This window comes from Onychomys torridus, chromosome 5, assembly GCF_903995425.1.
Source record: "Onychomys torridus chromosome 5, mOncTor1.1, whole genome shotgun sequence".
Classification (NCBI taxonomy): domain Eukaryota; kingdom Metazoa; phylum Chordata; class Mammalia; order Rodentia; family Cricetidae; genus Onychomys; species Onychomys torridus.
This window is the reverse complement of record NC_050447.1, coordinates 13,951,123-13,977,528: the sequence shown is the minus strand read 5'-3', so window position 1 is coordinate 13,977,528 and position 26,406 is coordinate 13,951,123. Positions and strand designations below refer to the sequence as shown.

The window sequence follows — 26,406 nt, the reverse complement described above, 5'->3', positions numbered from 1 at the left end:
TAAAGTGGCCCACAGCTATTCCTCTGCAAACTGTCAGTTGACTGTCTCCCTTCTTGCCTGCTACTTCATGTGACCCAGGCCAAGACTGCCCTCCTGTCTCATGGTGCCCTCCTTGCCCTCAATTTGTTAGCAAAAGCTCAACTTATTCTTACTGTGGTGGTATATAAGCTTTGTGCCTTTCAGTTAAAGGAGCTAGCCCAGTGTGGCTTTTCCCAAAGACACCACTGGGAAGAACCCAAGTCGGTTCCCCAGGGCCAGAGGGTTGGATATTTAAGGAGGCACAAACTGGTTACAGGTCAAACAAGAGCCAGAGTGTCTGCCAGTGCCAGGCTTCCTGCGAGGGGTACTGTGGGGGTCAGTGAGCTGGGTCGCAGGCCACCCCCCAGACCAGAAGTGTTCTGTGGAAGGTATTACACAAACACTTGCATCCAGCTTACTGAAGTTTTTTTTTTTTTTTTTGTCAGGACCCTTAATTCAGCTAGAGGATCTCAAAACACTAGCTTTTCCAAAATGTAATTATTTATAAAAAAAAAAAAAAGGACTCTAATAACACCAAATTTAAGAAATAGTTTAAATAATAGTCTAGGATACTCTACTAAGCTCTGTTGAGGATAAGTGCTGAGAACATGGGTCTAGTGTCTACTAGACACACATGCTTTGCTGTTTCCTTTTTCATTCATTTTACACGACTTTCCAATTTCTCTTGCATCTTCTTTGGTTCACTGGTTATGCAGGAATGTGTAATTTCCATGTATTTGTGACTTCTTCCAATTCCCATTGTTGATTTCTAGTTGCTGTGATGCTTTAGGAGAACACATCTTATGCTTTCATCCCTCTAATTACATTGTGGCCTTTTTCGTGGTGTGGCATGTAATCTATCCTAGAGAAGGTTCCATGTGAGCTTGAGAAGATGTGGATGCTGCTGCTGGTAGGAAGTGTTCCATAGATGGCTGCAAGGTTTTCTATTCCTCCCGTGTCTAATTGGTTTCCAGCAATTTCATCAAAACTGAAGGTAGGGTGGTGATGCCACTATCCATTACTGGTCAACTGTCTACTTCTGTCTATCAGTTTTGTTCCGAGTATCTTGGGGCTCTGTTGTGTGTAGCGGGGGCGGCGGGGGGAGACCACTGTAACTTCCTGGTAGATTTCCCTTGTTAGGAAATACTACTCTTTACAACCTATTTTGTTTAATGTTAGTATAGCTACTCCAGCCTTCTTTGTTGCTACCTGCTTGTAGGTCTTTGTTTAGTTCTGCTTCCTGCTGCCTTGTGTTTCTGATTAGTCACTTCCTTACCCCAGTAAAGAACAGCTTTGCTTCCTCCTACCCCCCCCCCCTGCTTTCTATAGAACTGCTTTTTAAACCCGTGAGGAGAAAAAGCCTTTCTCCTCTCTTCACTAAGGTAATCCCTTCACTGGTGCTTTTGCTTGTCCTTCTGAGCAGCTCACTCTCCATCCAAAATTCTCCTTTTGTGTTTCCTGTAGGGTGCATTTGCTTAAAGTCAATTCTTACTCTTTATTTGGGAATGCTTTTATTTTACTTTTATGTTTGAAATACAGTTTTGTTAGGTTATAAAAATACAAAAGGTAGGAGGATGTAGGAGGATAGGACTGGATTTAGGAGGTTCGAGGGAGGAGTGGGGGCTGAATATGATCAAGATACGTCTCAGCTGTGCCCAGTGTCTCATGGGCAAACAAACAGAAGAGAAACAAAACAACACTGTTTTTTTTTTTTTTTTTTTAAGAAAATAAACCTCTGGTGTTGGGAGGGATGTGTGTAAGTGAAGGGGCACACGTATAAGTTCTAGAAGTTGCTCCAGTAATGGTCTTACAAGGGAAGTTCAGAAGATGATGCATGCTTGCTTTTTCTAACTTTCTCTTCATTGAGACAGTGTTGAACAGCCAAACTAAACTCACTTAGAGAAACAAGGTCTTCTGTTGTCAATTCTTAATTTTCAATGCCAACAATCCTTGTTTCCAATTCATAAAGCATCCTTGAAAACTAGACAAAAAAAAAAAAAAAGTCATGCTGTTCTTATTAGCCTGTTGCTTTTCTTTCTCTCTCTCTCCTCTCTCCCTTCCTCTCTCTCTCTCTCTCTTTTTCGGTTTGGTTTGGTTTGGTTTTTCAAGACAGGATTTCTCTGTGTAGCCCTGTCTGTCCTGGAATTCACTCTGTAGACCAAGCTGGCCTGGAACTCAGAGATCTACCTGCCTCTGCGCCCCCTCCCCCAGTGCTGGGATCAGAAGTGTGTTCCACTGCTTGTTCTAGTGTCCGAAGGCTCAGGAATCACACACACATAGATGCTGGATACAGTGATACCCTAGACCATCTCTTATGTTTCCTAGTGTTGGCTTTCATGCTCCAGGGAGCCAAAGAGTTTTCTGAGGGAAAGGAAATCCGGGAAGAAAGACCTCACTGGGGCTGGAGAGATGGCTCAGTGCTTAAGAACTTGCTGCTGGCCAGCACTTGGAAAGTAGAAGGTGGATTTCTGAGAGCTTGCGGCCAGCCTGGTCTACAAAGTGAGTTCCACAGAGAAATACTCTCTTGAAAAACCAAAAACCAAAAAACAAAAAACAAAAAAAAAAAAAAGAAAAAAAGAAAAAGAAAAGACAAGACAAGATAAAGAACTTACTGCTCATATAGAAGACTGATTCCTAGTGCCCATGTCAAATACTTATAATTGCCTGTAACCCCAGCTCATGAACTCCAATGCCCCCTTTGAGTCTCCAAACATGTGCATACACACATACAGATAAATTAAAAAGTAAAATAAATCTTAAGGGGGGGAAAAACCCATAGCACAGCAGATGACCCCAACATGACTGCAGTCAACATACTCGATTCCTGTGTCCACAGCTCTCTAATCAGCCTTTTCATCTTTTGCTACTAAATATGAATGAAGAACTGAAACTTTACAGACATCCAATGAAAGACTCTAACACAGTGTGTGTGTGTGTGTGTGTGTGTGTGTGTGTGTGTGTGTGTATCTCAAATAGTTTAAGGAGAAGGAAAATTATTTTTTAAAAATATGTATCAATATCTTTTTCACAGAATTGCCTCTATATATCAAAATCAAGATGCTAGAAAAGAATATGTTGAGATGTTTTTGAAATGACTAATAAATGAAAAGTTTCACTTTTTAAAAGATAAAGTTGGGTTGGGCAGTGGTGGCACATGCCTTTAATCCCAGCACTCTGGACACAGAGGCAGGTAGATCCCTGTGAGTTCGAGGCCAGCCTGGTCTACAGAGTGAGTTCCAGGACAACCAGGGCTGATATACAGAGAAACCCTGTTTTGAAAAAGACCAAAAAGAACCCCCTCCTCCAAAAAAAGATAAAGCTGGAGAAGTTCTCACAGAAAGTAGAACAAAAAATAAAGGGAGTGAATACCAGGAAAGAAAAGACCTGACAATTAAAGACCCAACGTCTCTGGGGCTGGAGAGACGGCTCGGTAGTTAAGCCCACTGGCTGCACTTGCAGAGAGGATCCAGATTCCCTTCCCAGCACCCGCATGGCAGCTCACAACCATCTGTAACTCCAAGTACAGGCATCCAATGCCCTCTTGTGGGTACCAGGCACAAACATCGTATATGAACGTATGTTCAAAACTCATACACATGAAATAGAAATAAAAATTTGAGCTCTAACAAAAGGATGGAAAAGTTATCAATAAAGGAATTAAGAAAATCTTCCAAAGTGAAGGACAAGAAAAAGTCAAGGGTTCTTTAAAGAATCAGCAAAAATGTTTGGGAAGAGACCCACAACAGGCAGGTTATTTTATATATACTATATATATATACATATATAGTATATATATAAATAAATAAAATGTATATAAGGTTATTATATATGTGTGTTAATACATACATATGATATATATTATAAAACTGGGGGTTGGAGATTTAGCTCAGTGGTAGAGCGCTGGGTTCGATCCTCAGCTCCAAAAAAAAAAAAAAAACACTGAAATAAAGAGAAGATTCTGAGTTTTTGTAGAGAGCAAAAGCCTTGTGCACACAGATAAGCACTGGAGAAGCCAGGAAAGTTAAACTCACACTCCTTCCTCAAAGGAAAGAGATGCTTAGCCTCCTCCTGGAATGCTGGGAATAGATGTAGTTTACAACCTGGTGATTCTTTGCTGTCTGAAGGGCCGGCCTCTACTTATATCCCCCCAGAATTTATGTTTTACTCATCCCAGACCCTCTCTCCGTAGAAACTTGAGCATAGGCCATAAAACTCATCCTTGTGAGGGATGTAACTTGTACTCTACAAGCTCTTAAGTGACTTCTATGTTATTTTATGGCCAGGCCAAATCCTCACTGCCACAAGGATTCCGTTGACCTCAGTCATCCTTCCTAGACGTGTGGTTCTCAGGCTGGGGGTTGAACGACCCTTTCACAGGGATTGCCTAAGACTATGTAAACACAGGTATTTACATTATATTCATGACAGTAGCAAAATTATAGTTTTGAAGTAACAACAAAATAATGTTATGGTTGGGGGTTCCCACAACTGAGGAACTGTGTTAAAATGTTGCAGCATTAGGAATGTTGAGAACCACTTGCCTTGAGCATTGTTCCTAAGTCAACAAGAACCCTTCTTACAGAAGAAGCCATAAATTCTTTGTAAAGATCCTCAATGTAAACATGTCTTAGGCCTTGCACTCACCGGGCTGAGTTAATTGCCATCTGAAGACATTTCCCAAAAATTGTGCTATGCTTAAATATGGCAAAAGCAAACGAGCTGAGGCTAGACTTGAAGTCTTGACTCAGCGCTGGTTTTCTCCCTCGGGCTGACAAGTTTCACTCTTACCTCACCCTGACCGTTTGCGCCCGCTGACTGTGCTTCCTCAAGTCTTCAGACAGTAAAGCAGGATGGAACAGGGTGACTTCAGACTTACCAGGGGCAACACTAGAGCCCAGAAGTCCCTGGGACAAAGGAAAACCCTTCAAAGAAATTATTCCCAACCAGAATTCCATGCGTGGTCAAATTATCAAGTAAGTCTGAGGAAAACATGAAGATGCTTTTAAATTTACATTAGAAACACCACCCAGATGAGCTTTCTCCAGAAACTCCTGTTGAATTAACAACACTGAGTGAGGTAGGCCAAAACACGGCCTAGGGAGGCAGGAAATTCAACATGGTGGGAGTGAAGGACAACACGGGAAGCTACATGTACCACAGGTAGCAAACAGTTGGTTCCGACTGAAGACTAACAATGGTAAAACCTAGACACCTCAAGTGCCCGACTGTCTCGAGAGCGGGGCACAAATTGTGAAAGTCAACAGACAGACTCTAGAACAGCAGAAGAACACAGAGGACAGGTGCTGGGCTAACTGCATGGTCAGCGGGAGAAGCACCACACGGTGTATGAACTGGAGAGCCAATCAGGAGCTAACCAAAGAGAACACCTATAAAGGAAGAAGTGGGATCCAAGGAGTAAAGGCGGACTCTCAATTTGCTATAGCAGTCTGCACAGAGGAATGAGCTGCTCTGCAGGTCTGAACCCCCTCTTTGCCCCTCCCTGTCCTCTACTTCTGTCTTTAGGATCTTGCTCTACAGCCTAGCCTGACAGTGAATTCAGTCTTTTTACCTTCGTCTCCTGAGTAGCTAGAATTACAGGCATCACCACTGTGCCCGGCTAGGTCAAGCGATTTAGAAAATGGAGCAAATTAACAAAGCCTTTTAGAGGCTAAAGTACAGGAATGGGATGGGACCCAGGGAAAGGGGACTTCATCCCTTTTTCCTGCAATAAACTTACCACTTAAGTCTGTGAACAACAAGCATGATGTAGGAATAATCCTTTTGAATGTTGTGAATATGTATTACTCTCATTGGTTAATAATAAAGCTGTTTGGCCTATAGCAAGGCAGGATAAAGTTATGCAGGGCAATCAAACTGAGGACTTGGATGAAGAAGGGCAGAATGGAGGGAGATGAGAGTGAGTCACCCAAGAAGCAGATGCTAGAGGACCAGTAAAGCCACAGCCACATGGCAATACTTAGATGAATAGGAATCTTTGATTTTTATGTAGCTGTTAACCAGCTTCAGACTTTGGTCTGTGCTCCACCATTTTTCTTATAAGCAACTACTCACCAATATATATGTGTCTTGGGTATGGCCTATGCTCATTCATTCATACTCAAGTATGATTTCATAGGGAATTTTCTAGACCTTACCTCAAGCAGAGCTGCTGCGGGATCACCCTGTAGGCTTTTACCCAGCTTGTCAACTTCATCCAACAGGAACACTGGATTGTTAACTCCCACAGTCTTCAAGCCATTGATGATTCGACCAGGCATACTGCCCACATAGGTGCGCCTGGAGAGAGAGGGAGCAGCAAGGTCACAGAATGATGAGGCAAAGGGCAACACCACTGAGGAGGGAGACTTTGGGACTGGGATGTCCTCAGTTCTCACCAGCATGGGAAGAAAGCTCTATGTACACAAAAGCATTACCATAATTATGATGTGTCAAAAGATATTCGATTCAATTCAAATCTTCTGCTTGATTCTAATTGCGAATTGCCCATGACATAGGAAGAACTTAAAGTCACATAGTTTTGCTTGAGGGAGAGAGATGGAGAGAGATCCAAATCTCTAGGTTTTGTTTTTGTTGTTGTTTGTTTGTTTGTTTGTTTGTTTGTTTTTCAAGACAGGGTTTCTCTGTGTAGCTTTGTGCCTTTCCTGGATCTTGCTCTGTAGACCAGGCTGGCCTCGAACTCACAGAGATCCGCCTGCCTCTGCCTCCCCGAGTGCTGGGATTAAAGGCATGTGCCCCCACCGCCCGGCCCAAATCTCTAGTTTTTAAATGCAGTAATCTGAGGTAAACAGTACTTCTATCAGGACTCCATTGCCCTGGCCTATTCCTGCCCCACATGCACTAAATGGCATAACTCAGTTCAGACCAGTATAACTAAGTGAAAATGCCAAAGGCTGCGCATCCCATGTGAATCAGAATCATTATGTAAGCATGCCAGATGTAAACATGTTCACACAACACAGAGGCCTTGGCCCGGGGGCGGGCGAGCTTTCCGCAGCACTCTATGTATTTTACTGCAGCCTTGGTGCTCCCACTGAGCAGATTCTGCTCTGAAGGGCTTCAAGGGCAGTCTGCCTGGAAGAAAATGCTCAGCACTAAGTGGAGCAGCAGCACTTACATCATGACCCACACAACCACAAAGCCCATTTACAGAGCAAGCCTCAGCTCTGCCACATGACTGCACAAAGTAGGGCAGAACAAACAGAGTGACCTTTGAAAAAAACAAGAAAGCCGGAAAAACTGTCATGGGAACGGCTTTTTTTCCGGGGGAGGTGAACAGTACTGAAGTGAGAAACAATAATGCTCCTTTACAATAAGAAATTAGCACATTTGAGGTTTCAGAATGGAGGTCTGGGGATGCAGAGAACTTGACTAGCAATGCACAAGGCCCTGGGTTTGATCCTTAGCACTACCTAAGCCAGGCAGGAGGATCAGAAGTTCAAGGTCATCCTTGGCTCTATAGCAAGTGAGGCTGGCCTGAGATACACGAGACATTGTCTTAAAAAAAATAATAATCTCTGTAAGAGGCAGCGGTAATGGATGACTCCAAGGGAATAGTGTCTTCCAGACACAACTGGATTGAAGCACATATGAACTCATAGAGACTTGAACAAGTTCAAGCCAGCTCCGAGGGGAAGTGGGCATGGGCTACCACACGTAAGTAACTAAGAAGCTACTGCAATTGATACCCACTGGAAAAGGGAGAGTCAGTTTTCTCTAATGGAGTCTCCCTCGGTATAGTGACCATACCTCAGGGCAGGCTCCATGCCCAGGAGTAGTTAGCCAACACAAAATGAACTCAATAGTATTTTTGGAGACCTTTTGTCTCATTATGCTCTGTTTGGGCATTTTTGTCTCAGTCTTTTTGGTCTTTTGTTTGTTTATGCTGATTTTCATGTTTGGGGTTTGGTGGGGTTTGGATTGTTCCTTTTTTGTTTTGTTTTTGTCTTTGTTTTGAGAGGGAGAGAGAGCGAGAGCATTAAGTAGGTGGGTACAGAGGTAAGGAGGATTTGGGAAGAATTAAAGTAGGGGAAAAACACAATTAAAATATATTGTGTAGGGAAAAATTTAACAAAAAGTTTAAATAGTAATAATAAAAATAATAAATTTGAGAATGGAGTACAAAAAGGAAAACATGAGAAACCACTGAACTTTTTCAAATTCCCTCTCTCTCTCTCTCTCTCTCTCTCTCTCTCGTTTGGTTTTTCAAGTCAGGGTTTCTCTGTGTAGCTTTGTGCCTTTTCTGGAACTCACTTGGTAGCCCAGGCTGGCCTCGAACTCACAGAGATCAACCTGCCTCTGCCTCCTGAGTGCTGGGATTAAAGGCGTGCGCTACCACCACCCAGCCTCAAATTCTTTCTCTAGTGAACATAGACTTGTCCCTACTCTGATTGTTTAAATGTAGTAGAAAAGAAAATTATTAAAATTTCAAATTCTCTATGGGCCATTTCTTGTTTTTCTGGCTTTGATAAGACTTACAATTCTATAGCTAAAGACAGCAGAGAAAATGATATCCCAGGACTCCTTCTAGAGCAATCCAACAGGATCGTGCTATGGCTCACTTTCCCCCAAAGCCCACAGAAAAGATCCAAACCCGTCATCACAGTCTACCTGCCAGCAACTTTGCCAACAGTGCCAGCCTCTCTCCCTTCATTCATAAACAAGACCCACAAGACCTGTGGGTCCTTTACAGTCTTAGCATCATGCTCTCTGCTGTGGTATAGACATGGTTTGAGTGTCCTTCCAGGACCCATGTAGTAAAGCTTTGGTCCCCAGGTGGCAGTATCAGGAGTTAGTGAAACTTTTTAAGTAGGGTCTACTGCGAGGGATGATATTTCTAACACAGGGATTAAGATATCTGTAATAAATTATGATTGGTTCTTAAAAGACAGCTATTAGAATAGAGTACACTGTCTTCAAACTTGTGACGCAGCCAAAGAAAAGCCCCTGAAAGAGGCTGTCCAGTGCTGTTTGGATTTTCAACTTTAAAAACTTTCCTTGACTGGTTGCTTGCCTCAGGTACTTCATTATAAAAATGATTTTTTTTTTATATCCAGTATATCCAATTTACTATGTACCCTAGAGTACATAGCCTTGAATTTGGGCTAGTTCTTCTGCCTTATCCTCCTGAGTTACAGGCATGGGCTGCCACCATGCTGAATTTCCAAGAGTTCTCAGAGACCTCTCCTGAACGCGTCTCCCACAGTAATCTTCAATAATGCCATGCCTACAGCGCTGACCGGCTCCACAACTCATCTGATTCTCATTTATGACCTCGTTCAGTCTGCATGCTGTATCCTCTGAGCCCCAAGCAGGCTGCTGACAGAGCACAGCTGATACACAGCAGTCACATTCTGCTCCTCAGATACTCCAAACCACCACTGGTAAGGTAGTACTTTGGGCAAATTATTTGACCTAAGATTCAGTTTCCTCACCTATAAAATAGGAACAACAGTCCCAATGCCAATCTCATGAAAACTTGGAAAGAAGCATCAGACTTTGATCAGGAACCATGACTTAAAGCAGAAATCAGGATAACTGAATTTGAGCCTGACTTTAATTTCTGCTTTGTGAAAACAACTCCAAAAACGTCTTTTGAATAGCACCAGGCACACACAGTATTGTTACTGTTGAAAGTAACATCTCCAGACTTTGGGTCACTAGTCTAAAATGAAGCCAAGAAGATAACCATCACTATCAGATCAAACAGGTAGGGATCCAGTCATCACTATTAGGGTGACAAGTCTGAATGACACTATAAAGCTCATAGGCCACTGCAAATGTCTATGTGACTTTACATCAAAGTAGAGAACCCCCACATTACACAACACCCAAATCTGCCGAAATTACTGACACTCTGAGTCTAAGGCTCGGGCTTCACTGGAAAGTATATTCCTTTCTATGAGCAGAGAAAAGCCAAGATTTAACACGAACTGGTTAGATAAATGATTACTTGGTGGAATTACTCTTCTAGTTATTAGAGGAGGAAACTTCTAACTTTTTAAAAGTACCATAGAAATGTAGCACTCAAGTGTCTATATATGCTCAATTTGTTTGCACATGTTTTTCTAGTCAGGACCGACTTTTGTCATGTAAAACATTATGGCAGGAAAAGTAATTCACCAACTGAAGATGCAGAATATACTTTGTTCTAAGAAGCCTGGGGAATATGGACTTGGATAGTGAGAATTCAGACATACACAAAATAAAGATATTCTCTCTCAAACCCACCAAACAGTAGTCATTTCTCAGTAAATCAAACATATGAAAGTGTCCTCTGTAGAAACCAGAGGCAGGAAATAAGTGGAAGCTGCAAAGGCTAGCCTTGCCTTCCTGCTACGTCCCCAGCATGGTGTGTAAGTGTGTATGGAACAGCACTCCCTGTACATGCCCACAGTGTGTAAGTGTGTACGGAACAGCACTCCCTGCTGTGTCCCCACAGTGTGTAAGTGTGTACAAACATCACTCCCTGCTGTGTCCCCACAGTGTGTAAGTGTGTACAAACATCACTCCCACAACCAGCTCAGCCTCAGAGCACTACGAGAATGAAGCAAACACATTCATTAAAACCTGAACTCTGGCTGGAGACAAACCTCAATGGCAAAGAGCTTGCCTAGCATGTGGAAGACCCTGCATCCAACCCCTCACCACAATAAATAAGGTAATAAAACACAGGGTTCTGCGGAAACACTGCATAGCACCCCACTACAAATTTTGTGCTTATGTGTTAACTAAAAATCAAATTTGAAGACTGCCTGGCCCACTCTCTCCTTTTTATTCATTCCAAATAATGTTGCCTGCATTTAGATTGGGGCTTTTCTCCTGAATTGACCCAATTGAAAACCTCCTTTGTACACATACCCAGAGGTTTGTCTTCTAGATGATCTAGAGCTTGTCAAGGTGACAGTCAGTATTAAACATGGGGGCAGGGGGAGGGATACAGTAAATCTCTTGTGGGAGAGCTATATGCAGAGGCAGGTGGTAAGGAGGATATGAGCACACCAGAATATGTCTAATGTACTTCAGCAAAAAAAAAAAAAAAAAAAAAAAAAAAGAACTTACTGATATGGCTATTTTTACTTCATAGAAGAATAGATGGCTTATTTATAACTTATATTTCAGTTACAGATGGAAATTTATCATCATTAGAAGTTACAAGATTCTTTTCATCTTGTTTTAAAACTGAGCCATTCGTACCTTGCAATGACAGACCTTTATTACCTGTACATGTAGGAAGCAGAGTTATTTCAAAGACTCAATAATATCAACAGTGATTTGAGATATAATGTAGGGATAAGTTGTTTTTAATCAAAGAACAACAAATAAGAAACAGACTTATGAGCTGTGAGTTGGCTGGGTTGTTAAAGTGCTTGCTGAGCAGACAAGAGGACCAGAGCTCATGTCCCTAGAAGCCATGCAAATGCCAGGTAGCAGGGCAGGTTGTCTGTAACCCCAGCCTCAGAAGGTAGAGACAGATCGCTGAAGCAAGCTAGCTAACAAAACTAGCTCAACTGGCAAGCTCTGCTCCAGGTCTGAGAGATCCTGCCTCAAAGAACAAGGTGGAAGGGCAACCAAAAAAAGATTCCTGACAACAACCTGGGGTCTCTACATGCACATGCACTTATACACATGTGCCCATACATGAGAACACACAGAGAGAGAGAGAGAGGAGAGAGAGAGAGAGAGAGAGAGAGAGAGAGAGAAGTACAGATCTATGCAAACACAATTTCATAAACTTCATCCTTTATACTTTTATACTACATTGTTGATAACTCATTTATTTAAACATAAGAACTCATCTGCAGTAATGGGCATTTTGTGGCTCATAGACAGAAAACTATGCACAGAGATAAAACTGCATGAGTGAATTAATGGCTACGGTTTACTTCGTTCTTCCTTTAATCCACTAAAAATAATATGAAGAAAACAATGGGCTCCTTTGTAGTGGGTAGCTGTTCTAGCTTTGACCTTGAAACCTGCCACACCTGCCTATGACCTGCCCCTGGGGTGTGGCCAAGAGGAGACCCTTTAAGACCTGGGATGCGTACATGTTCACTCTCTAAGCTCCTTATGGTACTGGAGTCTGGATTTGCATATCAAGTCAGAGTTCCCCAGAGAACTACGTTGGACTGTACCTTATCTCTCCCAGATCCTTTAATCGACCCCTTATTGGTTGTAAGTTACCCCTGAAATAAACCTCTTTTAATTACCATATAAAGTATGTGGAATTGCCTCATTAATTATAGCAATACTCCTTTTCATCAGATCATTATTTTAAGATAAATGTAAGTCAAATCTTTCTTTTTCTCCCCTACCTCCCTCTCACCTTTTCAACTATTAAAAATACAGTCTTTGGTTGTTTTGAACAACCGGTCCCTGACTTACTAGTACCTCTCTTTCCTATAAACAGGTAATACTAGCAAACGGTCGGAGTCCCATGCAGGGGACAACAGTGACTAAGTGAGGGAGACAACCCAAAGCAGCTGTGTTTCCGCTTCTCAGACTGCAGAGCAGTGGCGCCCACTTGGAGGCTACGGAAGAAAAACTTCCCATCAATGCTGATTGAGTGCACGTGACCAATACTCAAATGCCAAACCCCAGGTGCTTCCTAAAGGCTTCCACTGTCACATGGATTACATGTTCTCAGGGGACACCCAGAGCTGTGTTCTACCCTGGACTGTTCCTTCTGCCCCCTTAGTCACATCCAGTTCATAACTGGGCTGTGGACTCACACTCTGTCCTCACATTCTCCATTCCTTAGCAAGCACACCCCACTTTCCATGAGCTTCAACAGGTTTTCAGAGAAAAGCTGTCATTGGGTTTTAGTGCTTTACATTTGTCCCCAGCAGCACAAGAAGAGATTGCTGTGTTGTTAAAAAAAAAAAAAACTACAGAAGATACATGCCTAGAACATAGTTAAAGTCAGACTGAATTCATAACCAAACCTGAATATCTTTTGGAGGAGGGGACAGCAATCACATTCTCTATCTGTACCATCCATTTATAAATGAACTGATAGCTACAAATATCTTAGGCAATGGAGACCATGAATTTTAATTTTCAGTAGATTTATCTTTCAATACAGTCATACAACACACAAAGTATATTCGCTTGAAAATTAATGACAAATTTTATTTGCGAGCAAAAATTTAGAACTGAGATGTGTTTAAATTCAACAATGCTGTTAAGAAATGATGAGACCCTGCATGTCTGCAGTATCAGCATCTGGGAAGTGGAGGCAGAAGGCTCTTCAGTTTAAGGCCAGCCTTACTACATAGTAAGTCCAAGGCCATACTGATTTATATGAAACCCGGATCTCAAAACATGCAAAATAATAATAATAATAATAATAATAATTAGTTGCAAGACCCATGATAGTATAATCACTACTAGGCAAGAGACATTTTTTCATAATTCTGCAATATAAATAATAATACCGAGAATAGGACAAATGGTTTGAATGCAATTTTAAAATCAGATTAAAGTTTATAAGAAGTCATATTGAAGCTTATAAACTTATACTCAGCCTCCTGAGAATTTACATTTAAAATAATAACAAAGCTAGGGTCTGAAGTAAAAATTCAGAACAGAGATGTGTTTAAATCCAGCAAAGTCTGTAAAAAGTGATGAGACCTTGCACACCTGTGTGCCAGGCACTGAACATTACAGAATTACCATCACCAATGGAGGAAGAAACAAAGACAAACTCCGTATCAACCATGTACGTGCGACAATGTCTAAGCCCATCAGACATAGTATTGTGCTGTACTAAGAGAGAAAATAATCTAAATGAGAGAGCACAAATCAAGTCACTGGAAAGGGGTAAGCCTGGGGGTTTGAGGTCAAATTCAGACTTCAGCCTCCAAATTCTCTGCTGTTGGTCCACAAGTGACGGTGCAATTCATTATGAGAGTGAATTACAGCCTCTAGTGGCACCAGTGAGAACTGTAGGCAACAAAAGCATCCTTTGAAATTGTCAGAAAAGTGACCCAAATCAATTCTCTGGCCTGATGGGCACTTTCAGTCCTTATTAGAACCTTGCAGGCTTTTTCTTTTATGCATATTCTTATTTATGAACAAATAAAAGAGAATAATTTTCTCAAACAGCCCCAGGTTAGTCTAGAACTTCGTATATAGCCATGGTTGGCCTTGATCTCCTGGCCTTTCCGCGTCCACCTCCCAAGTGGTAAGATTACAGGCATGGGCCACTCAGAAAATAATCATTTCCCAGAGCAAAGTTTCCCATCATTACCGAATGTCAGTGATCCCTGTGAAAAGGCTACTGGGAAAGCAAGGTGTTAAAAATGCGTCACAGTCTTTCACATGCAGTTCAGGATATCCATGTTTCACACTCTCTTCACGCCAGGCTCTACCACTAAGGCACACTGCAGGTACACACATATTCTGGGTGTGTTCTTACAGTTTGCAAGTGCCACGGAGCCCTCTGACCACAGAGTACAGATCTGGGCTTCCCAAAGCCTCTTCCAATCAGGTCAGCAGGGAGAACCACAGAGCCAAATAATGGAAAGGAAAGATAAATCTGATTATAATAATGTAGGTTAGTCAAATATAACACTGTTTTAGTCTTTTTTTTTTTTTTTTAACAGAAAGTGGGTCCAGTGTGTAGGGTAATCTGTGATGGTTATGCTAACTTTTTTCCTTAGTGAAGCCTGGTTTTCATAAAAGGAAGACTGAAGCCAGAGCAAATTTGCTCTCAAAGATTACTCACCTCCTCATATCTGACCATAGCACTACAATTATTCTTCTAAAGGCCAAAAAGTTACTGTTGTTACTGAGGTAATGTTCTGAGGCCAAAGTAAATGTAAAGGCAGCTAATGTCCAATCACATTCAAGTAAGACTGTAGAAAGCTGAGGCATACACTAGTTAGCCCACTGTACAAATGCCAGTTAAATCATCAAGCAGAATCAGAGCTGAGGCTGAGGGAAGTGTTTTACCTGTGTCCTCGAATGTCAGACTGGTCACACACGCCCCCAAGTGCAATCCTGTGGAACTCTCGACCCAGAGTCTTGGCCACTGATCTCCCCACACTTGTTTTGCCTACTCCAGGAGGGCCAACAAAACAGAGGATTGGGCCCTTCAGGTTGTTTTTCAGCTGTCTGACAGCCAAGTATTCCAGAACCCTCCTCTTCAATTTTTCCATAGCATAATGGTCATTGTCCAGAAGAATCCGGGCTGCCCGAATGTCCAGGCGGTCTGCCAAACAATCCAACAGAAGTCATTTTGGACTTGAACTTTTAAGTGAAAGAACTCTTTTCAAGCTTTGCAAGAGCTTAAATATTATTCAGAAAGAAAACGATAAAAAACAGACTGGATCCCTCTAAGTCTTCAAATAGATTATGCCAGCTAGGTTTTTTAGAATTTTTAGTTTTTTTTTTTTGTTTTTTTTTTTTCCAACTTGGCACAACCTGGAGTCATCTAAGAGGAGGGAACCTCAATTGAGAAGATGCCTCCCTAAAGGAACTAAAGACAAGCCCGTGCTGCATTTTCTTGACCGACGACTGATGTGGGAGGGCCCAGTCCATTGTGGGTGGTGCCACCCTTCAGCTGGTGGTCCTGACTACTATAAGGAAGCAGAATGAGCAAGCATGAGGAGCAAGCCAGTAAGCAAAACTTCTCCATTGCCTCTGCATCAGCTCCTTCCTCCAGGCTCCTGCCTGAATAACCTGGATGGATAATGGACTACCGGCTGTAAAATGAAATAAGCCATTTCCTCTCCAAGTAATTTTTAGTCATGGTGTTTATCACAGCAATAGAAAACAAGACAGAGCCCTCCACTGTGTTTGGTTATTCTATTTAAGATTTAGAGAGACACTAAAAAAAGAGAGACCCCCTACTCAAATCACAAAATTTGCAATGATTTCCACAGATACATTATTTCTTTGGGGGATACGGTTTCTATATTGTGCTGGCATTTTTCCTTCATGGGAAAGAGGGGTGTGGGCAGAAGGATGGCTCAGGGGATAAAAGCATTTGCTGCACAGCCTGACAACCCAGAACCTACATAAAGGTGAAAGTGGAGAACCAACTCCACACAGTTGTCCATTGACATCATCCCCTCCAGGTAATAACAAAAACTTTAAAACTTAAAGAGTATTTTTCTCATTTCAGCAGTAATATCATATATGCCCTCCCCCAATTTAGAAACTAATAAAAATGAAGAAAGCAGTTACCTCTAATCTATTCTCCTAACAGTCTGGTGCGTTGTCTCAGGTGGTATGAGTGTAAGCTTACATACATATTTTTCAAAATGAGATTTTATGAGGACTTCTGTAAAATGCTTTTCTTTTCTTCCCCATTTAATGTTAAGCAACTTTTAATAGCATATGTACATTTCACCAACACTCTGGCTACTTTGTAGTGTATTATTTAATTATCCATATTCATTTAACCATTCCTATACTGAACTGGGCTCAAAAACACATTAAAAGACTCATATGCATAACCATGTAGGATTTTTTTACTGAGACTACACAGGTAGTTTAACATACATAAATCAATAAATGTACTACATTACATTAGCAGAAAAGTCATATGATCGTCTCAATAAATACAGAAAAGCTTTTGACAAAATTCACTTTCTTTTTATGATAAGAATTCAGCAAACTTTGGGGTAGAAGCTGATGACTAAGGAGGAGGCCAGAACTGACTCGGGATAAGGCACCCAGAGGCAGCCAGCCCCACAACACATGGGCCAAGCTATGGAAGCAGGGAGGAGGCTGGAACTAACCCAAGTTAAGGCGCCCAGAGGTACTAAGAGAAGAAGTATAATTTTTTTCTTGGGGTTGTGGCCACTGGTATGTTGTCAATACTTCAGTGGATGGCCCCACACTCATGTGCACAGGGGCAACGCTAAGCCAGTTCAGTGGGTTATACAATAATCACAAAGTATAGCTTGGGTATAAAAATATTCACAACACTGGAACAGAACAGAGCCCAGTAATAAATCCATCCAGCCATATATAGCCAACTCATTTTCAGTAAGGCTGTCAAGATGTATACTAGGGAAGGATAGTCTCTTCAAACAGATGCTGTAGAGAGAACTGGATAGAGCATGCAGATGAAAGACAATTTCTAGAGTTGTTTTTGGCAATGATAAGTTTGAAAATGACATCAACAGCAAGTCATAAAATGCAAAATCAAGAGTTGGGCATGGTGTGCATGCTTGCAATCCTAATACTGGACAGGGAGAAGGCAGGAGGATCCTCCCCAGCTATATAATGAGTTCCAGGCCAACCTGGCCTACATGGGACCCTGTCTCAAACAAGCAACAAAACAAATTATAACAAGTGATACTGAGACTGTGGAGAAATGGGAGCCCTCATACACCGCTACAGGAATGTGAAATGGTATGTCAGACATTTCTCTTCTTTTGGGGGGTGGTTATTTCAGCTTACACTTTCACATCTCATCTACCACTCAAGGCAGTCAGGCAGGAACTCACAGGAACTAATTCAGAGGCCATGGGGGAGTGTTGCCTAATGGCTTGCTCTCCTCAGCTTGCTCAGCCCGCTGTCTCACATACCCAGGACCACCAGCCCAGGGGTGGCACCACTCACAATGGGCTGGCCTCCACATCAATCACTAATTAAGAAAATGCCTCACAGGCCTGCCAGTCTTATATGAAAGCATTTTCTCACCTGTGGTTACTAATTCTAAAATCACTTTAGCTTTTGTCAAGTTGGAAAAACAAAAACAAAAACTGGGACAGCCTGAAAATAATAAACACCTGAGAAATAAAAAAAATAGTTTTGGGGATTTTTTGTTTGTTTGTTTCTTTTTTTGAATCAGGGTCTCATGCAGCATAGATTTGCCTTGAACCTGCCATATGGACCTTGAGCTATTATCTTTTGGCTGCTGCTTACCAGATGCTGTGACTACAGGAGTGTATGCCATGCCTAGTACCGGAAGACGTTTCTAACCCTTTCCTTTCCTCTCACTTCTGGGCTCCTGGAAACGTTTTCAGTAACAGCTGTGTTCTTAGATGATACAGAGGGTTCTTAACAATTAAAAAATAAACCTATGAGCCAGGGAGTGGTGGTTCACTCCTTTAATCCTACCAGTTGGGAGGCAGAGGCAGGTGGCTCTCTGAGTTCGAGGCCAGGACAGTCAAAGCTACACACAGAGAAACACTATTTCAAGAAACTAAAAACAAACAAATAAACAAGCAAATAAATAAACCTATCATATAACTAAGCAGCTCCACTTCTGGGTGTATGAATAAATGATTGAAATCAGGACCTTGGCTACATGCTGACATAAAATGCAATATGATATTATTTACAATATCCAAGAAATGAAAGCTGTTCAAATGTCCACTAAGATGAACAGATAAAGAAAATGTGGTATATCATGTAACTATTATATTTAACCTTAAAACAAGGAAATCTCATTACTTTCAACACAGAGTTCATTAACTAAAAGAAATGAGCCAGAAGCTGACACATATTGTATGCTTTCATTTAAAATGTGGAATTTAAAACTCTTAGAAGCAGAGTATGATGGCTGTCAGGATCTTGAGGAAGAGGGTGTAGGAGGGTGATGGAAAGAGTCTCAATTTTCAGTTAGACAAGTGTACATTCTGGAGTTCGACTACACGGCACAGTGCCTAAACCTAACAACACTGTATGTACTCTTCAATTTGCTAAACGGCAGAGGCAGGAGGATCTCTGTAAGTCTGAGGCCAGCCTGGTTGACACAGTGAATTCTAGGATAACCAGAGCTGCACAGTGAGACATTGTCTCCAAAACCAACCCAAACCAAACTAAACCAAAATTTGTTAAGAGGGCTGGAGAAATGGCTCTGCAGTTAAAGGCACTGGTCACATTACCAGATGACCCAGGTTCAATGCCCAGCACCCACACGGCTTTTCATGACTGTCCATAATCCTAGTTTCAGGTGACTAACAAACCTCTTCTGGTCTCCTTGGCACTGCGAGCAAGTGATACACAGACATACACATAAAATATTGCTAAGAGCAGTTATCACATTTTTTTAACCACCTCTCCCTCTCCGATTCTGCTTCTCTATCACACACATGCCAACTAGAAGAGCACAATGAATGGGAGTCGACTTTGGGAAGTGATAGGTATATTTATAGTATAGGTGATAGTGATAATTTCATGAATGGTATTTTGATTTTCAACTTAATGTGTGTGCAACTTCTTCTATGCCACAACATCTCAATAAAGTGGTTTCAAAATGACAAAGTAAAAATCTGTTGCTGTTCGTTTTTTGAGATAGAGGTTCCCAGTATAGCCCAGGCTGGCCTTGAGTCCAGAACCCTCCTGAGTGTAGGAATACAGCATGTACCATCTTGTCCTGCTGTGCTGTGTAAAATGAAAATCGGCATCAGCTTTCTGAGTGGCCCTGAGACTGATGGACAGGTGTCACTGTGAGCTCACCGGTTGTGCTTTTGTTCCACGGAAGCTCCACCATAAGTTCCAAATAATTTCTGGTCAGAGCATATTCAGGCATTGACTGAGGCATTTTTTTGAGTCTGTGGGGAAAAAAATATGTAGCCAACAGGTTCAAGAACACAATAATTCCACAAAAACAGAAAAACCAAGCATGTTTCCCTTATCATGTATAATTGAAAACCCTGAACAAAGGTTTTAAAAAGCTAGTTCACACAGACACACACTCGATATATATATCAGAAAATGGATACTCTATTAAACTCCAGGGTTATCCTGATTGTACAGTCCACTGCATGTATGTACAGACTAAATACCCATACAAGTAAAAAATTAATAAAATATATCCTATTTTGTTGTTGAGGTTTTCCTTTAATTTGCCTATATAAGGAAAAACTGACAGTCCCCATCCCCTGGAGTTAATTAACTAATTAATGCACTGCAGTACTGGGGACAGAACCTGGAGCCTTATATGTGATAGGCAAGCATGCTGCTTCTGAACTACAGCCCCAGCTTTCCTCTGGCTTTATAATCTAATGAGAAAATGAAATAACAGAACTAGGATACACCTCGGCAGCAGAGCGCATGCTTACTGTCTACAAGGTCCTGGGTTAAACTCTTAGAACCACAAATAAACAGACTCCTGACATGTGAACCATGTGAACAGCATTGTAAATAAAGAAATTTGGCCAATTCTTTTAGACATTGAAAAGGCAGCTACAATAGTTAAGTGTGATAGCAGAATACAAGCAGAACAGATAAATCATCCCATAGTCTTTGAAGAAAAGGTTAGTGAAAGTGGTGTTAGTTTAGGAGTATTAATGTTTTCACAGCTGAGCATGGTGGTACATGCCTATGGTCTATTCACTTAGAAGGCTGAGACAGGAGAATTGGGTTCAAAGTCAAGTCCAGTCTGACCTATACAGAGAGATCATTTCCAAAGAAGCTGATTCCAAAAAAGCTGAGAGAAAGAAATATTTCAAGATGTAAGCTACACAAAACAATGAAGAAAGAGGGTGAATTCCACCAATCACAGCTGCAAGTTAAGAGTTAGGGAGGTCGGGTTGGAGAGATGGCTTAGTAGTTAAGAGCATTTGCTATCCTCACAGAGGAGCAGGGTTTGATTCCCAGCACCCACACGGTGGCTCACAACCATCTGTAACTCCAATCTCTCTTCCAATGCTCTCTTCTGGCTCCTTAGGCACTGCATGTATGTACAGGCTAAATACATATACAAGTGAAAAAATAAATTAAAAGAAAGAAAAGAATTAGGAAGGTCAGAAAGACAAAAGCTGGCAATGAAGTTATGCATAGGTAGCCTAACAACTGATCAAGCATAAGAAAATGATCAGTGAATAAACAATATGCAGCTTTTAGTCTGTGACTCAAGGTAGCATAATCAAGTTTCCACAAGCAGTAATTTTTAACATTAGCAAGCAAAGTGAAAATACTAATGAACTTTTACCTTTTTATCTCTTTGACACAGACTTTATGAGCCTGCTCTGGCATACTTGATGTTTTTATTTTTTTCTCCAGCATGACAATGTCATCATTATCTTCTTCCTCATCCTCATCTTCTAAAGTACCTGGGATATGTGTAATCCTTCTGAGGGGGCGTATTGCTATAACCTAAGTAGAAAGGATACATCAAATCAAACTGGAGCTGAGGCAGGAGGGCTAAGAATTAAAGGGCAACCTAGGCTACAAAGTCAGCCCTGTCTCCAAAATATTAATAAAACAAGAAAGACAAGAAAGGAGAGAAAAAAGGAGCAGTGAGGGGGAGGAAAAGGGGCTGTGAGAAAGAATGGGAGGGAGAGGAGGGGAGAGGAGAGAAGTACTAGGCTAAGGTAGGCCAGGATGGGTGCTGCACAGACACTTTTATGTTTTTGGTTTTTTTTTGTTTGTTTGTTTTTGGTATCTTTAGGAAATAAGGTTCAGAACTATTGGGAGGCAGGTGCACACATTCATACTGTAGATCTTAAAAAGCAGACCAGCATAATGTGGGCAGACTGTCAGTGCACACAACAGCTAAAAAGTGTCTGCAAGAAACACCGGGAAGCACAGGTGTCTTCTGCACCTACCTGCCCGGCTGTTTTCTCACATGCATCCCCACTTACATCAGTAACTGCCATCGTTCTCCTGCATGCAAATGTCTCTTAGCACTGCCAACCTTTCCACAGTAATTCAACTTCACCTGTCCCGTGACCCATCCTGGGTGAGTCAACCTTGCTTACTTCCTTCTTGTGATGGTCTGCTCCTCCAGCAAGGGGCTGTTAACCCCCCCACCCCCATCAGTTACACTGCTTCAGTAACTTCTGGCTTCTATTCCATCATGCTCAAATTGTTCTTTTTCCAATCCAAACTCTTTTCTGTGCCAATTCGAACAGCCTTTCCCTTCTCAAATGGTTTTTATTTATGTTTTCTCTTCTCATGATCTTCTCCCCTCCCCAGAACAAGAGAACAAGAGAGGCACCTTCAGACACAGACACTGCCTACATGGAGCAGAGGAAGAGATGAGTAGATGGCAGTGCAAAAATACAGGCAACAACATAAAGACCTATATGACAACATCAGAACCTAGTGATTCTAAACCTGCAAGACCTGAACATACCAAGGTAGAAGAAGCAGAAGAAATCAATCCTAAAAATTGCTTTAAGAAGATGATAGAGGCCCTTAAAGAGGAAATGAAAAACTCCCTTAAAGAGGAAATAAAAAATTTCCTTAAAGAAATGGAAGAAAAAACAAACAAAAAATTGGAAGAAATCAAAGGAAGCCAAGAAAAAGTAATTAAACAGATGAAGAAAACAGTTCAAGATTTGAAAATTGAAATTGAGACAATAAAGAAGACAAACTGAGGAAATGCTGGAAATAGAAATTCTGACTAAACCAACAGGAACTACAGAAGCAAGCATAACCAAACTGAATGCAGGAGATGAAACAGAGAATCTCTGACCTTGAAGACACAATAGAGAAAACAGAGTTGTTGGTCAAAGAAAACACTAAAAACAAAAAAGTCTTAACACAAAACGTCGAAGAAATTTGGAACACCATTTAAAAAAAAAAAAAAAAAAAAACACACCTAAGAATAATAGGGGTAGAAGAAGAAGAATACCAACTCAAAGGCTCAGAAAATATATTCAACAAAATCATAGAAGAAAACTTTCCTAACCTAAAGAAAGAAATACCTATAAATATACAAGAATCTTACAGAACACCAAATAGGCTGGATCCAAAACAAACAAACAAACAAACAAACAAAACAAAACAAAACCAAAAAAGTCCCCTTGCCACATAATAATCAAAACACTAAACATACAGAACAAAGAAAAAATATTAAGAGCCACAAAGGAAAAAGAGCAAGTAACATATAAAGGCAGACCCATCAGAATAACACCAGACTTCTCAATAGAGACTATGAAAGCTAGAAGGTCCTGGACAAATGTTATGCAGACACTAAGAGACCACAGATGCCAACCCAGACTATTATACCCAGCAAAACTCTCAATCACCATAGACAGAGTAAACAAAATATTCCATGATAAAACCAGATTTAAACAATACCTATCCACAAATCCAGCCTTACAGAAAGCACTAGAAGGAAAAAATACAACCTAAAAAAACTAAACACACCCATGAAAACTCAGGCAATAGATAATCCCACATGAACAAACACCAAAGAAGGACAACACAACACGACCACAAAAATAACAGGAACTAACAATCACTGGTCACTAATCAATATCAATGGTCTCAACTCACCTGTAAAAAGACACAGGCTAACAGAATAAACAGGATCCATCCTTCTGCTGCATAAAAGAAACACACCTTAACTTCAAAGACAAACACTACCTCAGAGTAAAGGACTGGGAAAAGGCTTTCCAATCATGGACTTAAGAAGCAAGCTGGTGTAGCTACCACAATATCTAATAAAATAGATTTCAAACTAAAATCAATCGAAAGAGATCAGGATGGACATTACATATTTATCACAGGAAAAATACACCAGGATGAAGTCTCGATCCTAAACATTTATGCCCCAAATACAAAGGCACTCACATTTATAAAAGAAACATTACTAAATCTTAAATCGCACATCAAACCCCATACATTAGTAGTGGGAGATTTCAACACACCACTGTCACCAAAAGACAGATCTACCAGACTGAAACTTAACTAAGAAATAAAGGACCTAACAGATGCTATGACTCAAATGGACGTAACAGATATCTATGAACATTCCATCCTAACACAAAAGAATATACCTTCTTCTCAGCACCCCATGGAACCTTCTCAAAAATTGACCACATGCTTGGTCACAAAACAAATCTCAACAGATACAGAAACACTGGAATAACCTCTTGAATCTTATCAGACCAACATGACTTAAAGTTAGACTTCAACAATAACAAAAATTATAGAAAGCCTACAATCTCATGGAAACTGAATAATACCCACCTAAAACACCAATGGGTAAAGTAAGAAATAAAAAGAAATTAAAGATTTCCTAGAATTCAATGAAAATGAAAGTACAACATACCCAAACTTATGGGACACTATGAAAGCAGTGCTAAGAGGAAAATTCATAGCTCTAACTGCACACATAAAGAAGATGGAGAAGTCTCACACTAGTGACTTAACAGCACACTGAAAGCTCTAGAACAAGAAGAAGCAAAGTCACCCAGGGGAAATAGACACCAGGAAATAATCAAATTGAGGGCTGAAATCAATGAAATAGAAACCAAAAGAAAAATACAAAGAATCAATGAAACAAAGAGTTTTTCTTTGAAAAAAAAAAATCAACAAGATAGACAAACCCCTAGCCAAATTAATCAAAAGGCAAAGAGAGCACCCAAATTAACAAAATCAGAAATGAAAAGGGAGACATAACAACAGACAGTGAGAAAATCCAGAGAACCATCAGGTCATACTTCAAAAACCTGTACTCCATAAAATTGAAAAATCTGGAAGAAATGGACAATTTTCTGGATAGATACCACATACCAAAGTTAAATCAAGACCAGATAAATTATTTAAATAGACCAATAACCCCTAAAGAAATAGAAACAGTAATTAAAAGTCTCCCAACCCCCCACCCTCACCCCCAAAAAAGCAAGCCCAGGACCAGATGGTTTCAGCGCAGAATTCTACCAGATTTTCAAAGAAGAACTAATTCCAATACTCTTCAAATTATTCCACACAATAGAAACAGAAGGAACATTACCAAACTCTTTTTATGAGTCTACAATTACCCTGATACCCAAACCACACAAAGATGCAACAAAGAAAAAGAATTACAAACCAATATCCCTCATGAACATTGATGCAAAAATACTCAACAAAATATTGGCAAACCAAATCTAAGAACACATCAAAAAATTTATCCACCAAGATCAAGTAGGTTTCATCCCAGGGATGCAAGGATGGTTCAACATATGAAAACCTGTCAATGTAATATACCAAATAAACAAACTGAAAGAAAAAAACCACATGATCATCTCATTAGATGCTGAAAAAGCCTTTGACAAGATCTAACACCCCTTCATGATAAAGGTCTTAGAGAGATCAGGGATACAAGGAACATTCTTAAACATAATAAAGGCAATTTACAGCAAGCCAATAGCCACCATCAAATTAAACAGAGAGAAACTCAAAGTGATTCCACTAAAATCAGGAACAAGACAAGGCTGTCCACTCTCTCCATATTTATTCAATATAGTACTTGAAGTTCTAGCTAGAGCAATAAGACAACAAAAGATCAAGGGGATACAAATTGGAAAGGAAGAAGTCAAACTTTCACTATTTGCAGATGATATGATAGTATACATAAATGACCCCAAAAATTCTACTAGGGAACTCCTATATCTGATAAATTCCTTCAGTAAAGTGGCAGGATACAAGATCAACTCAAAAATATCAGTAGCCCTTCTATACACAAATGATTAAAAAGGCTGAGAAGGAAGTCAGAGAAACATCACCCTTTACAATAGCCACAAATAATATAAAATACCTTGGGATAACACTAACTAAACAAGTGAAGGACCTGTTTGATAAGAACTTTAAGTCTCCAAAGAAAGAAAATGAAGAAGATATCAGAAAATGGAAGGATCTCCCATGCTCATGGATAGGTAGGATTAACATATTAAAAATGGCAATCTTACCAAAAGCAATCTACAGATTCAATGCAATCCCCATCAAAATCCCAACACAATTCTTCACAGACTTGGAAAGAAAAATACTCAACTTCATATGGAAAAACAAAAGACCTAGGATAGCTAAAAGAATCCTGTTGCAACCTCTGGAGGCATCACCATCCCTGACCTCAAGCTCTACTATAGAGCTACAGTAATAAAAACAGCTTGGTACTGGCACAAAAACCAACATACAGACCAATGGAATCAAATTGAAGACCCTGACATTAATCCACACACATATGAACACCTGATTTTTGACAAAGAAGCCAAAACTATACAATGGAAAAAAAGAAAGTATCTTCAACACACTACTGGCATAACTGGATGTCAATATATAAAAGATCACAAATAGATCCCTATCTGTCACTATGCACAAAACTCAAGTCCAAGTGGATCAAAGACCTCAACATAAATCCAGTTACACTGAACTTGAGAGAAGAGACAGTAGAAAGTACTCTTGAACACATTGGCACAGGAGATTACTTCCTAAATATAACACCAGCAGCACAGACACTGAGCACAATTAATAAATAGGACCTCTTAAAACTGAGAAGCTTTTGTAGGGCAAAAGACATGGTCAATAAGACAAAAAGACAGCCTACAGAATGGGAAAGGACCTTCATCAACCCCACATCTGACAGAGGACTGATCTCCAAAGTATATAAAGAACTCAAGAAACTAGACATCAAAATACTGAACAATCCAATTAAAAAATGGGCTAAAGAGCTAAGCAGAGAATTCTCAA

At 40.6% G+C, this 26,406-nt stretch overlaps 1 protein-coding gene across 2 annotated transcripts in view; it reads right to left on the bottom strand.

Moving 5' to 3' along the window:
• The window catches only part of Lonp2 (lon peptidase 2, peroxisomal), a 117,518-nt gene that overhangs the window by 62,712 nt on the left and 28,400 nt on the right, over positions 1-26,406 (bottom strand). For both annotated transcript variants that reach the window (XM_036187620.1, XM_036187621.1), the window contains exons 5-8: positions 20,936-21,099; positions 19,459-19,553; positions 14,992-15,250; positions 6,174-6,315 (exon numbers count right to left, since the gene is read on the bottom strand). In XM_036187620.1, the coding sequence (XP_036043513.1) occupies positions 6,174-6,315; positions 14,992-15,250; positions 19,459-19,553; positions 20,936-21,099 (660 nt within the window). The remainder of the gene's footprint in view (positions 1-6,173; positions 6,316-14,991; positions 15,251-19,458; positions 19,554-20,935; positions 21,100-26,406) is intronic.